This window comes from Macaca fascicularis, chromosome 17, assembly GCF_037993035.2.
Source record: "Macaca fascicularis isolate 582-1 chromosome 17, T2T-MFA8v1.1".
NCBI classification, from domain to species: Eukaryota; Metazoa; Chordata; class Mammalia; order Primates; family Cercopithecidae; genus Macaca; species Macaca fascicularis.
Genome location: NC_088391.1, coordinates 85,960,208 through 85,977,546, shown reverse-complemented (window position 1 = coordinate 85,977,546; position 17,339 = coordinate 85,960,208). Strand labels below are relative to the sequence as shown.

Here is a 17,339-nt window from a genome sequence, read left to right as displayed (position 1 = left end):
GTTATACTCACTCCTGTCCAAGATGTACTTTGGGAAACTTGACTCAACCAGAAAGATCCTTTCACCTTTTTTTCAGACTCTACATTGGGAGCATGAGCTTCATTTTTTGAGAAACTTCCCTCCTTCCCTGGAAGAGGGGTTCTTGGTGGCTGTCATGTTGGTTTTTGGTCAGGGAGTTCAGGTGCTGGGGGACACTGATATGATTTTTTTTTCCACCAACTCTATCGAGGTCTAATTGACATAGCAGAAAATACTCCCCTTAGAAGTGATTCAGTGATTTTGGTAAATTTATAGAGTTGGGCAGTCATTGCAGGAATCCGGTTTTAAAATGTCTCTGTTACCCAAAGAAATTTCCTTGTGTCCATTTACAGTTAATCCTCCAGCCCTTGGCAACCATCACTCTTTTTGTCTCTAAATTTCTGTAATCTTTTAACTAAAAGTTAAGAAGGGATTTTTTTTATCTTTCTGTATTTTACCTACAGAATCATTTTATTGATCATGCTAGGTTTTTCTTCATGAAACTGACCCAGGCAGTGTTAACACATGGCCCTGCATGAACAGACTGTGCTCGCTGATGGTGATAAAGGAGCGTCTTGGGTTCCATTGTTTGTTCTCTTAAGTCAGAATATTTCAGTTTTGTGTTGACTCTACCATCTTTCTCATTGAACATTTTAACTAAAGGTAACTCTCAGCCTCATGTGCGTGTCCACTTAAGTTATATCTTTCAAGAGAAGGGACCTGAAGGTTCTAATGTCTATGAGGCTTGGCTGCTTCCATAGCAGCTTGAATGATATCAGTCATTCTTCTTTGTACATCTACAGGTACAACTTAAAGAAACCATTGAAGATCTTCCTGGTAAAATGGATACTGAATTAGCAGAATCAGGATCCAATTTTAGTGTCGGACAAAGACAACTGGTATGCCTTGCCAGGGCAATTCTCAGGAAAAATCAGATATTGATTATTGATGAAGCGACGGCAAATGTGGATCCAAGGTATAAAGCTGAAGTCCATGTAACTTTAAGTCCACATCTTAAGTGTGTAAATGGGAAACACGGAATGATTCTGAGAAATGTTTCTAAGTACACTGTTTGCCCCAGAGATAACATTTTAACATGGATAACATTCATTCTGAAAAAACAGAGCAAGAAACCCAAACGTGTTTTCCAGTGTCAGTGATGTTATTTAGTATTCCAGGAGAGCTAGATTCCTAAAATCCACTCCCAATAATCAGCTTTAAGCAATTTTGGGGGAAGATATTTTTCATTGTTTTATGAAAATTAGTAAATTACTATATAGATTTTTTATAGAATAAGATTGTCCTAGAACATTTTAACATGCTTTTTAAAACATTGAATATATGTGATCTTTTTTTTAAAAAAAAAACTCTATTGTGTAGGAGAGCTTTTTAAGTCTTAAGTCTACTTTTCCCATCTTTACAGAATTAAACTTAACTTCTTTGATTGCAGAACTGATGAGTTAATACAAAAGAAAATCCGGGAGAAATTTGCCCACTGCACCGTGCTAACCATTGCACACAGGTTGAACACCATTATTGACAGTGACAGGATAATGGTGAGTCCTTCACCTGCGGAATTCCAGTTGCTTCCAGTTATGTTCACTTTTTCAGTTTGTTCCTTCCTTGTAAAACTTGATAGAAACCCTAGTAAGTTAATTTTCTGTTAATTTTGGCTCTCATTCCCAACAGTAATTCATATGCTTAACTACACCGTCAGTGCCACTAACAATATATCCAATGTATCTCTTTGCATATACTCATATGCAAAAATCATATGTTAAAAGTTTACCATGAAAATATTCCAAATCTAAGATTCAGCTTGTGATGCTAACTGTCGTACTACAGAGTAGTATCAAATAGAAGATCACAGTCATCGTCACTGTCACAGTTGTTTCAGCATGCTTGATCCCCTTAATGACAGACTTAGGTTTTTATATACTGCAAGGGGCTCGTTGGGTAAGGTTGCAGAACTTCTCAGCTGTTGGGACGTTCACAAGATATGTGTCACAGGGGAAGAGAAGAGAAGATCTATCACAAATTATTTTCATAGAGGGCCTAGCCAGAAAAACAAATGAATCCAATAGAAAGGATTTAACAGGAAATTTGTTACATAGGAATTGGAGGGCCTAGAAAATGAAGGGAAACAGTGATAATTTTAGGAAGCAAGGCCAGGCACAGTGGCTCACACCTGTAATCTCAGCACTTTGGGAGGCCAAGGTGGGCAGATCACTTGAGGTCAGGAGTTCGAGACCAGCCTGGCCAACATGGTGAAACCCTGTCTCTACTAATAATACAAAAATTAGCTGGACGTGGTGGTGGGCGCCTGTAGCCTAAATGTATCATATAGACTTCTTGTTGGGATTTGCTTTTACAGCATTGATGATAGCTACTCCTTTTATTATCTAATGCTTCGAAGTGCTGTCAACTTAGAAGGTCTGATTAGTTAGGGAGACAGCAAGCAAGGACAGAACTTGGCAGACAAGTCAGTTGGTCACTCCTAAATCTGATCAGTCAGCATCAGACCACATAAATGCCTAGTTCACAAGCATCCCCTTGATCTATCAGCACTGTTACCATTATTGAAATGTGCCCATTAGTTTATTGCTTTATATACCAATCCCTCCAGGTAGCTTCTGAGAGCCTTAATTTTTTTCTCTCTGGATTAATGTCTTTATCTAAACTCTGAACATGGTTCTACAAAGCAATTTACAGTTGGCCCCTCCCTACCTTTTAGCCTTTCCTCACTCTGTTCTCTCTCTTTCCTTTGTAGTAAAAGCCACAGTCCTTTAGTTATTGTCCTTCAGTTCATCAAACGCAGCATTCACTGTTGTGGTCTTGCCCTCTCTACACTATACACAATGGCGGCTTAGACTATGGCGTGAGCAGTGAAGATGGTGCAATGGATGGATTTGGAGTAAATAGCAAAGTAAAGCAACTGGACTGTGATGGATTGAATGTGAGATTTGAGGGAAGACAGGGGGAGTCAGTCCTGGTTTCTCTGTTTGGGACCTGACTATCTGGATGAATGGGGAAGACCTGGAATAAATAAATTTGGAGAAGGGAAAGGCGAGCGTTCCCTTGGAGGATGTAACTGTTGAGATAACCTTACATTTCAGCATGGAACTTGCCTTCTCACTCCCAACTCTATTAGTGTCTCCATCTATGGCGATCTCTCCAGTGATATTGGGAGATCTTCCATTTAGGGCTTCCTGGCCATGAGGTCATCAGTGACATCACAGGAAGTCCTACCAGGAGGTGTAAATTTAAGTAAGGAGTCTTATTACAAGCTCTGAATTCTTCGTGAGAACTATTTTCCAATTTTTCTTAACAGGCAATGGCAGAATTCAGCCTCAGGGAACCCAGGAGACATGCATTCTGTAGTTTGAGATTGGGAACTGGCCTCTATGTTCCCTTGACCCCTAGCTGAAAGCTTCTCCCATATTCTAGAGCTTCTGATCATCAGCCACCTTTCAATTCAGGGGAACACCATAAATACTGTTCTTTCTCAGATCTTTGATTTTGGAGGTGTTTTTTTTCCCCCCCATGCTTGTTTTAGAGATATCTTTACAGAAAACATGTGTTCTGTTCTGTTATTCTGAAAGCTGTGAAAACATAGAGACAAGTGAATCAGCTGCAAAGCTCAATGCTCCAGAGGGCAGGCTCAGGGAGTGGCTGGGGAAGTGACAGATGTTAATGAAGGACATAACCAACACTATTGTCATCGTGCAGTCATGGAATTGCACGTGCTTAAGGTGTAAATAATTACATTTTGTTGCATTGGTGAATACTTCTCCACAAAGACGGATGGATATGGTTTCGTTTACTGTAAGTAAATCAAACAAAAGGCTTGTTGGGAAACAACTGTGACCTAATTAATAGCTCTGTTTATGTGTTGACTCTCCAAAGGGATTTACCCAGTTTTGGTTCATTAAGTGCCATTAATGAGTTAAGCTTAGAATTTTATTTTATGAAGATGTTCTCTCAATTTTAACTTTATTAAACATGGTGTAGTCTTAATGACAGCTAATTTAATCTTCATTTGCTCAGTTGCCACAAAACAGTAGAGCAAGAAAGACAAATTAGAAATCCTCTTTTTTCTAGTACGCACCACTATCTCCACATTAAAGACAGCTTCCTCCCTGTAGTTTTTAGGATCAGCTGGTTACTTGTGACCTGTTTTCCTTTCAGCCAATAGCACAGCCTTTTCCTCCAGTCCCTGCACACCCGTCCTTATAGCACTCTGGATTCTCCCTGGTAGCGTGAGTGAACAAGGAATAAGCGAATCTGCAGTTAGAGAATTCTTTGGGAGTGAATTACAGAGAACCAAAACCAGGACTGAGAAATTCAGATTGTAGCTCTTTTCTTTGTAGGCAGTCTTATGGGTGTATAATGTATGTCCTTCTTTCTAAACCCAAATCTCTTTTCAGTAGAGTTTTCTCAGAGAAAACAAATGAGAAATCGTTCTAACAGAACCAGCTGGAGAAACACAACTCAAAGCTAACTTGAGTTTTATTTAAATTCTACGTTTCGTCTTCATGGAACTTCTCTTTAAGAAACCGACAACGGCCACAATTAGAACATTTCAGAAGAGGAAAAATTACTTCTTAAAAACTATGCTGAGACATTTAATTAAAGTGTTCAGGGGGACAAAGAACTAATGTGAAGGAAGAAAGCACAAACTGGGGCTGGGTGTGGTGGCTCATGCCTGTAATCCCAGCATTTTGGGAGGTTGAGGAGGGCAGATCACCTGAGGTCAGAAGTTCAAGACCAGCCCGGCCACCATGGTGAAACCCCGTCTCTACTAAAAATACAGAAAAATTAGCCAGGCATGGTGCCGTGTGCCCATAATCCCAGCTACTCGGGAGGCCGAGGCAGGAGAATCTCTTGAACCCAGGAGGCGGAGGTTGCAGTGAGCCAAGATCACGCCACTGTACTCCAGCCTGGGCAACAGAGTGAGATCCATCTCACAAAAAAAGAAAAAAAAAAAAGTACTAGGAGAATAAATACACACAATTATAGAGCTTTGGGGAAGTGGCTGAGTGGGTCACTGGGACCTACCCTTCATTTTCCCCAGGTGAGAAGAATCATTTACTGTTTTAAGACCTGGGACAGGATTTTGAGGAATCTTTGCCACATGCCATAGTATCTTGTCCCAGAGAAGAGTCACAGGCACCCATTTTATGCGTGAAGGAACCAATTTCGAACATCAGATGACTCTCTGTACACCCCTTTCATCATGGCAGCCCAGAACCAACCTCCGAAATGGAAACCCTCCCAACCTCACTCTGCCTGTTGCTAAATGGGGTTTCTCTGTATTGCTTGCTGCCGTAGTGAAAGCTGTTCCGAGCTTTTCTTTTCCTATGGTCAGGCTTTTTTATCCTTCACCCTGTCCTTCCCCTCCCCTGTTCCTGAGGTCACCCCACTATCAGCGATGGCATCCTGCCAATTAAATGGATTAAATTGTTTTGCAGTTGGTTCACTTAATTTTTATATCTAGGACAGCTACCTGGAATATCTGCAGATATGCAGGCCTGATAAACACATCTTCGTTGAGCTTATGTAACTGAGGAACTGACTAATGCATTCCAGTATAATGTGTTTTTCCTTGACCTTCTGGAGAGTAGCAAGTGTTGAGGTTTGCATTGCTGGAGAGATCCTGGGGCGGCAGGACCGACATCAATGTGTGGCTTAGTTTATAGTTTTACTTGGGTAGAGGAAAGGTGAGGACTGAGCAAGAGAGTTCAGGACTGTTTTCATATAGGTACAAAAGATATGAAGATACAAATTCAAGATTATACCCCTTTTTCTGTACAAAAAGAAAATTCAGAGTCACTTTATTTTGTTGTAAAAGCTCCAGAATCTTTGGTCAAATCGGTAAATACAGATTGAGTTCCCTAATCTGAAATCTGAAATGCTCCTAAATCTGAAACTTTTTGAGCTTTGATGTGAAGCTTGTAGGAGACCCTCATTGGGGCATTTCAGATTTTGGATTTTCGGATAAGTATGCTGGATCTGTAAGTATGTATAATGCAAACATTGCAAAATTCAAAAGTATCTGAAATCTGAAACAGTTCTGGTCCCAGGCATTTCGTAAGTATACTCAACATGTGTAAAGGCTAAGCGGGTAAAGTTCTATTCTTAGCATTGTTTTCCATGTGCATCCTAACTTGGCCCTTATAGCATTTGATTGTTCCTTATTTTCTCTTTTCTAGTATTTAATCTGGAGTCAAGCCTTAGCCCTCATTCCTGCTATGTCTCCTTTTCGCTTTTCTCTCTCTTCTCTATAGCCATCAACTTGAGGCATGTGGTCCTCCAAGGCTATAGCCTGAATCCTGGCATCCCTATACCTCCTTCCTTATCTGTTTCCCAGGGCCAGCTAGACTCTTTCTCTGCTGGACCTCACTCTGTGGTCTTACCAGACTGCACCACTGGTCAGTCACTCAATCGTGCCCCGAATTTCACTTCCTTTGTATTTAACTTTTAGCCAGTGTGCATGGGGTGCCTGCTCACACGTCATGTGCAATGCCAGGCCTTGGAGATGCAACAGTGAACCAGAGCAGTCACATAACCCTGCCCTTGAGGAAGTGATCAGTGGGCTGTCAGACCTCTTGGTGTCTGGAATGACCACTGTCCTCCCATCCCTCACCTCCACCACCATTTCTGTGTGTCCAAGTGTGTCCATTCCTCAAGGGCCAGTTTGCTATCTTCTCCTCCCTGAAGCTCCTCCCCAGAAATTTTGGCCAGTGGTGGCTTCTGCTGCTGCTGAACTCCCGCTTGTTTTGCCTTTTTTCTGCTATTCTAGTCACTTGAGTGTTTTCTTCTGTCTTTATTTTTTATTTTTTATTTTTTTTGAGTGTAGGCTTCCTAAAAGCAGGGGCTGGGACTTACCCATTTCTGCCTCTTCCACAGCATCTAGCACAATGACATGAATGCAGAAAGTGTGCAATAAATGTGTGCTGAATAAATTCAGCAATTCATGAAAGTTCATTTTCCTCCAATGTGTTCTGGCCGAGTGTCACTTGCTCATTATTAATCCTGAAACTTTAATGAAGTTTGTTTTCTTGGGCCACGTGTGGTGGCTCACACGTGTAATCCCAGCACTTTGGGAAGCCAAGCTGGGAGGATCGCTTTGAGCTCAGGAGTTTAAAACCAGCATGGGCAACATGGCGAAACCCCGTCTCTACAAAAAACGAAAATTAGCCGGGCTTTGATGGCGTGCACCTGTAGTCCCAGCTACTTGGGAGGCTGAGGCTGGAGAATCGCTTGAGCCCAGGAGGTGGAGGTTGCAGTGAACTGAGATCGCACCACTGTACTCCAGCCTGGGTGACAGAGTGAGACTCTATTTCAAAAAAAAAAAAAACAATTATCTTCTTTTTCTGTGAGCATATGCCAGGCACACAGTAAAAAACTGAGTCCTGGGTGTAATAGGACTCCAATTGCAGTGGAAAGTGAATAGGTGAATTTTTTATGCTTGCAGGCTTATTTTTCTTAAAATATGCAAAGTTATTATCCAAATAAAAAGGTGTCTTAAAAAATTGACTGTTTATAGTTCTCATTGCCCATATTTTACTTCTGAAAACAAAGAAACTGAAAGTAAATAAAAATGTACCTCTGGGAACTCACATGAAGAGGGAAGAAGACAGGTTTACACCTGGGTTCAAATTCCAGCTCTGCCGTCTCCTAATTTGTGCAGCCTAGGCTAAGTTGTTTAACTTATTTGCACTTCCATCTATATCTCTGGCTGTCAGCATCTTGATAGACTGTTTCTTGCTCATCTTTAAATCACCCATTCCTAAAACAGTACTTTGGAAATAGACATTCACTCAATATTGCATGAATGGATGGAAGGAAAGAAATTACCTTATCCATTCTATTTTGGGAGTTTGCAGTGATGATTGTAAAAGCAGAGCATGTTCAACCCATTTTATTTTCCTTTTCCAGTTCACAAACTGATATTTTAGTTATGGGGTGCTTTCATTGATTTTTATGGTAGCCATACTCTTTGTTAGGTCATATTTATATGCTAAAGATGCCATGTCTCAAATCTTGCGAATTCATCTGTAGCTATGATAATCCAGTTCATTATAAGATACTACATTTTGGGGATTATTTTGGTTTTTTTTGGGTTTTTTTTCTTTTTCTTTTTCTTTTTTTTTTTTGAGACAGAGCCTCACTCTGTCACCCAGGCTGGAGTGCAGTAGCACATCTCAGCTCACTGGGTTCAAGTGATTCCACCTCCTGGGTTCAAGTGATTCTCATGCTTCAGCCTCCTGAGTAGCTGGGACTACAGTTGCACACCACCATGCCCAGCTAATTTTTGTATTTTTAGTAAAGATGGTTTTGAACTCCTGGCCTCAAGTGATCTGCCTGCCTTGGCCTCCCAAAGTGCTCAGATTATAGGTGGGAGCCACTGCACCTGGCCTATATTTTGTTTTAATGAATATCAAAAAAGCATTAAAGAGGTCGGTTTTATTTTATATTTTTTAAGTGTGAAACCTTATAGAAGTTAAAATTTTAAGTTCTAATAAATTATTAAGGTTGTGGTTCTATCACCCCCAAACTCAAAAACTCTCCTAACAAATAAAATGCCATTGCTAAGTTGTTGATATTTATAAAGCTTAAAGTATTTTGACCAAAATGATCTTTGTCATTTTTATTATTAATCTAATAATAATAATGCTTTTTCCTGGCTCTGCCTTTTTAGATTCTGGTCAGTTTTGAGAACTCCTGGTCTCAGTGGCATTCATGTGTTTTCAGACAATGAGAGGGAATCTGGAAAGATTTACTAGTCACTCAAATGTGAATAAATTTAGTAGGAATTTGGACAAGGACCAAATAGTAGTAGGACTTTCTTTCCATTAAACATTATGTAGAGTCTTTACAGAGAACTCACTCGCTATCAACTCTGTGGGAATAATTTTTAAAAGTTTACTTGTTGCTTTTGCAGACTAAAACTTCATCATTTTAGAAAGTAATTTGATTCACTTATCTATTTAGTCTTTAGTGTTAGAGAGACCTGTATTTTTAAATTGCAGATTTTTTCCTTCATCATCAGGAGGAGTGGTTATGCTCTGTAATGCTATGCTTAAGGAAAATTACACATTTGGGGTATCTAAATTGGCATGCCAAATTATACGACATTTTAATTATTATGTGGATGTGACAGATTCAATTATTCTCGAACTCTTTTGAGAAAGCTGCCCTTAGCAGTGATTCACAGTAGTAAACAAAAGATTAACAGGAAAATGCCCTTTATGAGGCTTAATAAATGTGTCCGATTAAATACCATGGGACGGAATTAACTGCAATGTCTACATGTAGAAAAACATCCTGTGTCCTGCTTGGAGGTTCAGCATATTCTCTTAAGATAAATTTACTCTAAATGTGGCCTAAATGAAGAACTAAGTGCCACTTAACATCAGAACTGTTTTCTTAGGTACGTCATTTGGGCCAATTGTTCAGACTCTTTCTTCCCTCTGAAACCATTAACCAAAGCCACTAATAAGTAGAAATGCAGAGTTAAGAGCCCCTTCCTCCCTCTTTCAATTTCCAGTGGACATATTAATGAGCAATAAAGCAGCTAAAAGGCAAGCAGCTAAAGAAAGAGAAAGAAGCAAAGAAAGGTGATTGGGAAAACAGATATTCCGCCCTCAGCAATGCAGATTGGGCTGCCTCATGTGTCATGTGGGCTGTGATCACAGGAATTTGGAGCTCAATTTCTTAATCGCTTCTTTAGTCTTATCCAAAGAGAAAAGTGGATTTCTAGAGATTTCTTCTGTGCAGAGAGCAATTATGCTAAAGCTGCTTAGGTAACAGCTTTTTTGGCCAGCCTTTCTCTCTCGGAATAATAAAGTACACCCAGAGCCGATTTCAGAATGCACCTTAACCTCACCATCCAGAGTTTAGCCCCTCTTAGCAGCTGACATGTTCTAGAACCTTAAAGAAATTCCAGAAGCATTTACTTCTTTTCCAAATATTGCTTAGAGTCTATGAAACTGGCTCAGCAATTAATTTACTGTCGGGTCTTTCCCATCTGTTTTTTATGACATTACCCTACCTTTTAGATAAACTGAATTTGACTTTCTTAAATCAAGAAGTTTCCCAACTCTGATCATATGTATAAATACCCTTCAATGCTGAGAGTCTGAGAGTTAAAAGCACTAAGTAATGATAAGAACCCAAAATGCCTTTGGCAGAATATAAAATGCCACAGGACTGCTGAGTGCCCAGAATAATAGTCTAGAACTTTCATTTTCTTCCTTTCCTATAACATTATAGTAATAAAAGGTCAGGTTAGGCCTTTCTTTGCTTGGTAAAACAGGGTAATCAAACCATTTAAACACCATCCAGGCCTACCACCCAAACAGATTCTCTCCCTCTCCTGCCCCTTTCGGAAATATTGTCTCTGTTATAATATGTTACTGCAAAACATCGTGTTTCAATGGGTTTCTTTCTGCTGATTAACAGGTTTTAGATTCAGGAAGACTGAAAGAATATGATGAGCCATATGTTTTGCTACAAAATAAAGAGAGCCTATTTTACAAGATGGTGCAACAACTGGGCAAGGCAGAAGCCGCGGCCCTCACTGAAACAGCAAAACAGGTGAGCGTGCTCCAGGGAGTTGTAATTAAACTTTGTCTCAGCAGCTCCTTCCGCACAATTTGGCACCGTGGGTATGGTAACAAGCACTGTGTACCCTTTTCAATTATAAGCCTGCAGAGACAAAGCTTCACGACTGGGCCTTAATGGCACGTCCCGGGTTGAAGTCAGGTCTGCAAAGAGTCGGCAGAAGCGGGTAGGGGTTGGGGGGTCAAGTGTGTGCACATACGTGTGCGTGCCGTGTGCCCAAGCAGAAAGGTGTTAGACCAGACTTTTTACACGTGTAGACTCTATGGGTTCAGATTCTCATAGAAAAAGGCATAGAGCACATAGTACTTATGTTCTGCAGACCCACTGCATTTCATTCTTACTGATAGGCAAATGCTGTTGAGGTACATACAGGAGATTTAAGAGTTTGAGCAAAATGTGTGGGCTATTGTTTATTGTTGTAGAATGATCTACCTAGAAAATGTTCTACTTAGACCTACCTAGATTGCTTTTGGTTTCTAGTTTCTGTTATATATATATATATATATATATATTTTTTTTTTTTTTTTTTTTTTTTGAGGCAGAGTCTTGCTCTGTCACCCAGGCTGGAGTGCAGTGGCACGATCTCGGCTCACTGCAAGCTCCGCCTCCCAGGTTCACACCATTCTCCTGCCTCAGCCTCCCGAGTAGCTGGGACTACAGGCGCCCGCCACCACGCCGGGCTAATTTTTTATATTTTTTAGTAGAGACGGGATTTCACCGTGTTAGCCAGGATGGTCTCGATCTCCTGACCTTGTGATCTGCTCGCCTCGGCCTCCCAAAGTGCTGGGATTACAGGCGTGAGCCACCGCGCCTGGCCAAGTTTCTGTTTTATTATTTGTAAAGAAAATTCCTACATAATACTCTCACTGTTGCCCTGGGTTTCCCCCTCATTCTTCATTGTTTAGAATTAGGCCCATATAGCCCATACGCTTCCTCTACCTTCTATAAAATGCAATTGCCAGGCCTTCATGCCTGTAATCCCAGCACTTTGGGAGGCCGAGGCAGGCAGATCACCTGAGGTCGGGAGTTTGAGACCAGCCTGACCAACATGGAGAAATCCCGTCTCTACTAAAAATACAAAAATTAGCCAGGAGTGGTAGCGAATGCCTGTAACCCCAGCTACTCAGGAGGCTGAGGCAGAAAAATCGTTTGAACCCGGAAGGCGGAGGTTGTGGTGAGCCAAGATCACACCACTGCACTCCAGCCTGGGCAATAAGAGCGAAACTCTGTCTCCAAAAAAAAAAAAAAACAAGATGTTATTGCCATCAGGACAAATCAAGAATTTATGATATGTTGCAGTTATAGCCTGAATAATCCTTGAAGTATGTTTATAAGGCATTAAAGACACGCAGGCTACATGATCTCTTTCCAACAATGGTGATGTGGAAGTATCTCATTCTACAGATGTGATAACCGCAGTTTGATTTAAGGGACTTAGCCAGATGTCACGTGGTCACCTGTAATTCTTTCTTAAAATTCTGTGAGGTAAGAGTTGTATTGATGGAGGGAGGGAAGGAACATCCGATGTTCTTGGCTTAGGGTGGAATGAGACTTCTAGCAGTACATGGTGAGGCTCCCATCAAAACTGTTCATCTGTAGGCATTATAATATGGGTGTGATTTTCCTTCTTCATTGTTTTCTGTATTTTTCAGGTTTTCAATACTGTGGGTAGAATAAAGTTGCTTGTTTTATGTAATATTTTAAATATCTATTACAAACAACAGAATAAGAAAATAGGGGCCAACATGGTGAAACCACATGTCTACTAAAAATAAAAAAACCAGCTGGGTGTAGTGGCACACGCCTGTAATCCCAGCTACTTGGGAGGCTGAGGCAGCAGAATCACTTGAACCCAGGAGGTGGAGGTTACAGTGAGCCAAGATCGTGCCACTACACTCCAGCTTGGGCGACAGAGAGAGACACCATCTCCAAAAAAAAAAAAAGTCCAGTCATGGTGTCTCACACCTGTAACCCCAGCACTTTGTTTGGGAAGCCAAGGTGGGTGGATCACAAGGTCAAGAGATAAAGGCCATCCTGGCCAACATGGTAAACCCCATCTCTACTAAAAATACAAAAATTAGCTGGGCCTGGTGGTGTGTGTCTGTAGTCCCAGCTACTCAGGAGGCTGAGGCAGGAGAACTGCTTGAACCTGGGAGGCGGAGGTTGCAGTGAGCCGAGATCGTGCCACTGCACTCCAGCCTGGCAACAGAGCAAAACTCCGTTTCAAAAAAAAAAAAAGAAAGAAAGAAAAAGAAAATATGTTCCCATATCTAACAGTATTTCTGTATTAAAGATTTATCCAAGTAAAACCTAGGTTGCCTTCAGTTCCTATTTCATCTCATTCTCCATAGAAGTGAGGAACTGTCCACTGTCTGTAGGACATTTCTTTGAATCCTGCATTCATCCTCAAAATGGTTCTGTAAATGCCTTTCTGTACACAGTATTACGCTGGGCACTAACAAATACGTTAAACATGCCCCTAGTCATTGATAATATAAACCAAAGAAGAGAGCAGAGCAGAGATTTGATTGATGTACTGAGCCCTGATGGTGATGATGATGATGATGATGATGAGATGTGGCAGACAGGCACTGTGCACTTCTCATTATGCCTGTTTAAGAGGCTGAGACATAGAGAGGGAAAGAAATTGCCCACGATCTCGTAGCTAGCAGAATTAATAGGCAGAGTCCAGATTCAAGCCTGGCTTTAGGGTCGACAAAACTGTGTTCTGAATTTTCGTAAGAATCACACTGGGGGAATCAATGTGATTCACATTGGGGGAATCACACAAGGGGGAAGCTGTACTTGGAGCCCTGTATTTATTTTATACCTGAAATTTACAGAATACTTTTATCTTCTAGAGTGTCTCCCAGCCAAAGGTTCCCTCATAAAACCCGATAAATCATTTGGGATTCCCTGTATAATCTAGTCACAAAAGAGCCAGGAACCTCAAAAACCCTTTGTGTTCTTTGGTACCTTAGGCATTTCACATCAAAGAGATGTGTCCCTATCTATATATCAAAATACCCATTTAAAAAATATGTTATGTATTATCAAGACATGGAGTAGTAAGAAATAGGTCACAGAATTTTAGCATGTTCCAACTAACATAATACAGTTCACCTTTGTTTTACAGATGAGGAAACTAAGGCCCCAAGAAGTAAGTGGGCCCAGACTAATTTATAGCAGAGACAGAGTTAGGAATCTTTTTTTAAATCAATGTTTAATGCAAGCATAACATACATGTAGAAAGGGACATTAGTCATAGAATTTGAAATCTCGATTACTGGTCCAGTAATCTTCCATCTAATTCAACAATATTAATGATAACTTACATTCGTGTAGTTTTAATAATTTATTTTACATTGTTTACATAGTTCTTGCATGTATGATTCTACTTAATCCTCACAGCAGTCTGTAAGTCCTACTGTATTGACGAGGATGTTGGGTCATGAGTCCTCATGTGGACACAGAGCTGGTCTGTGGAGAACAGAAGGCAGAAGGCTGATGTTCGTGTTCTGTGTCAAGCCTGAAAATGCTGCTGCTTGTCTCGTTTGGTATCCAAGATGCAGCTAGTCGCCCAAATTCACACAGTGGCAGAATTTCCTTCCTGGATTTTAGTCCTGCCTAACCGCTGGCTCAGGTCACCTCTACAGAAAAACATAAGGAAATAAACAGCTTGATTCTCATCCAAGTTGAATATCTTCTTGACATTTCTGCATACACTTGGTCCTCTTAGGAGAACAAGCTGTCAGAGTGTCAGCCTTTTAAATGTGCAAGCATCAAATATCAATGCATCATTCACAACTGTAACACCATGAGGATTAGTCTAAATCAACAAGCTTTTCGCTCTCACAGATTAGAATTCATTTGTTGGAAAGAAAACTCAACATCTGGGAAAAGGTACTTCCAAGTCACGTATTCTTGACCACGTAGCTGCTTTCCTGAAAATGCTGGTGCAAGCAAAGCTGAGTCTCTGTTTTGACTGACCTTTGCAGATGACTCAGGAAGTATTTTAATATTTTAAATTAAATTAAAATTACATTTTAAATTACAATTACATAATTACATTTCAGGGTGCTGAAGGGTGCACTGGTTTGCTCAGGCTGCCATAGCAAAGTAGCACAGACTAGGTGGCTTAACCCACAGCAGTTTCTGTTCTTATACTTCTGCGCTAGATTCAAAGAAATGTCCTACAGACAGTGGAAAGGACAGTTCCTCACTTCTATGGAGAATGAGATGAAATAGGAACTGAAGGCAACCTACGTTTTACTTGGATAAATCTTTAATACAGAAATACAGAAATACCGTTAGATATAGGAACATATTTTTTTTCTTTCTTTCTTTCTTTTTTTTTTGAGATGGAGTTTTGCTCTGTTGCCAGGCTGGAGTGCAGTGGCACGATCTCTGCTCACTGCAACCTCCGCCTGCAGATGGCTGTGTGTTCACGGGGTCTTTTCTCTGTGTATGCCTGTGTCCTAATCACCTCCTTCTGTAAGGACACCAGTCATACTGGATCAGGGCCCACCCTAAAGACCTCATTTTAACTTAATTACACCTTTAAAGACTTTCTCCAAATACAGTTACATTCTGATGTACTTGGGGGTTAGGACTTCAACACAGGAATTTAGGGGGATGCAAATCAGCTCATAACACAGGGTGAATGTCAATCATTGTCTTCCCTGATGAAGCAGACCGAATTTGAGGTTCCCAGTGAGTAACAGAGGTACCATTTTATCCACCTATGAAATCCCCAGATAAACTCAAAAGTTATGAAATCCTGGCCAGGCATGGTGGTTCACACCTGTAATCGCAGCACTTTGGGAAGTTGAGACAGGTATATCACTTGAAGTCAGGAGTTCAAGACCAGCCTGGTCAACATGGTGAAATGCCATCTCTACTAAAAATTAAAAAATTAGCCAGGCATGGTGGTGCATGCTTGTAATCCCAGCTACTCGGGAGGCTGAGGCTGGAGAATCACTTGAACCCAGGAGATGGAGGTTGCAGTGAGCCTAGATCATACCACTGCACTCTAGCCTGGGCGACAGAGCGAGACTCCATCTCAGAAAAAAATATGGATGGATGGATGGATGGATGGATGGATGGATGGATGGATGGATGGATGGATGGATGGATAGATAGATACATAGATACATAGATAGATATGAAATCCTGACATCCTGGATCCTAGGAGCCTGGGGCCTGTTTGAATAGGTAGAGGAGACAATTAGCAGTCAATGGCCTTACAGAAGCCACCCAAGGCCTGTGAGCCTCAAAGGCCTCACCTGTCATGCCAGGATTGCAGTACTGCTTTGGTTTCTTCACTGTTAACATGTATTAAATGAGATAGTGTATGTTTAAGTGATTCAAAGAATATAAGACATTTTACAAATATAAGCAAATTCTGGCTATTGATGATAAAAGCTCAGTAATTTTTTAAGACTATAGACTGAACTCTTAACTCCCAGTAATAGCAAAAGAAGTATCCAAAGTTTTGTAGCTTTATAGACTAAATAATTACAAATTATTTTTAAGAATCAGCTTACCAAGTGATATATGCTCATGTTACAAAATTCAAAGCGTTGATAGTTTTGCAAAAAACTTTAATAAGTAAAAAGTAAGTCACTCTGCCACTCCTGCCCTTCATCAGGCAGTTCCTCTGCCAGGTTTCAGCCCTGGCACCATCTTCTCCAGTTTTGTTGATGTATTCTGTGCATAAACAAGCACATGTGCATATATAGCTTTTCTGGTTTTTGAGCACAAATGATAGCTATTTTTTATGTTTTTTTCACTTAATATTATATTCCATATTATATCAATACATATAGTTACCTCATTTTATTATATATGTATATTTTTTATTAGCTGTGTGTGTGTGTGTGTGTATATATACATATACATATATATATATATATATATATATAAAGCAGTTTCACTCCTGTTGCCCAGGCTGGAGTGTAATGGTGCAATCTCAACTCACTGCCATCTCCATCTCCTGGGTTCAAGTGATTCTCCTGCCTCAGCCTCCCAAGTAGCTGGGATTACAGGCGCCCACCACCATGCCCAGCTAATTTTTTTGTATTTTTAGTAGAGACGGGTTTTTACCATGTTGGCCAGGCTGGTCTTGAACTCCTGACCTCAGGTGATCCACCCGCCTTGGCGTCCCAAAGTGCTGGGATTACAGGGGTGAGCCACCGTGCCCGGCCAGTTACCTCATTTTTTTAATGGCTACCTAGTATTTATACTTTTTCCACTCTGTACTTTTCACTGTTCCCAATTAACTTCCAATTAAGTTAGCTATTGTTTTTTTCCTGGTGAATGACTTATCAGATTTATTTACTAGTTTATATTCTGTTTTCCAGTTGATCAGTTCCTGCTTTTATCTTTACTGCCTTCATTTTTTGGTTTTTCTTGTTGCTTCTTCTTGAATGCATTTGTATTCGTTCTTTTTTCCTTAGTATTTTAACGCTGTGAATTTCCGTATTCTATAGGTTTTGATATGTAGTACTTTCATTCATAGTTTATTCTTTATTTATATATTCTGCAATTTTGGATTTTAATTTTCTCTGCCCCAGAAATTATTGAAGAGGGAAGTTTTTAAAACTTTTTGGTGGGTAGGGGTTTGTTTTTTCTGTTCATTTTTTTTGTTTTACTCATCAGTTTCATTTTTATTGTATGCCATCCATACCCTT

General features: G+C 40.4%; 1 protein-coding gene across 10 annotated transcripts in view; it reads left to right on the top strand.

Annotated features, from left to right (window-relative positions):
- The window catches only part of ABCC4 (ATP binding cassette subfamily C member 4 (PEL blood group)), a 291,853-nt gene that overhangs the window by 265,228 nt on the left and 9,286 nt on the right, over positions 1-17,339 (top strand). For all 10 annotated transcript variants that reach the window (XR_012426459.1, XM_074021271.1, XM_074021270.1 and 7 more), the window contains 3 exons: positions 822-994; positions 1,469-1,574; positions 10,486-10,620. Coding sequence is in view for 9 of the 10 variants with exons in the window: in XM_074021271.1 (XP_073877372.1) it covers positions 822-994; positions 1,469-1,574; positions 10,486-10,620 (414 nt within the window). In the remaining variant the exon portion in view is untranslated. The remainder of the gene's footprint in view (positions 1-821; positions 995-1,468; positions 1,575-10,485; positions 10,621-17,339) is intronic.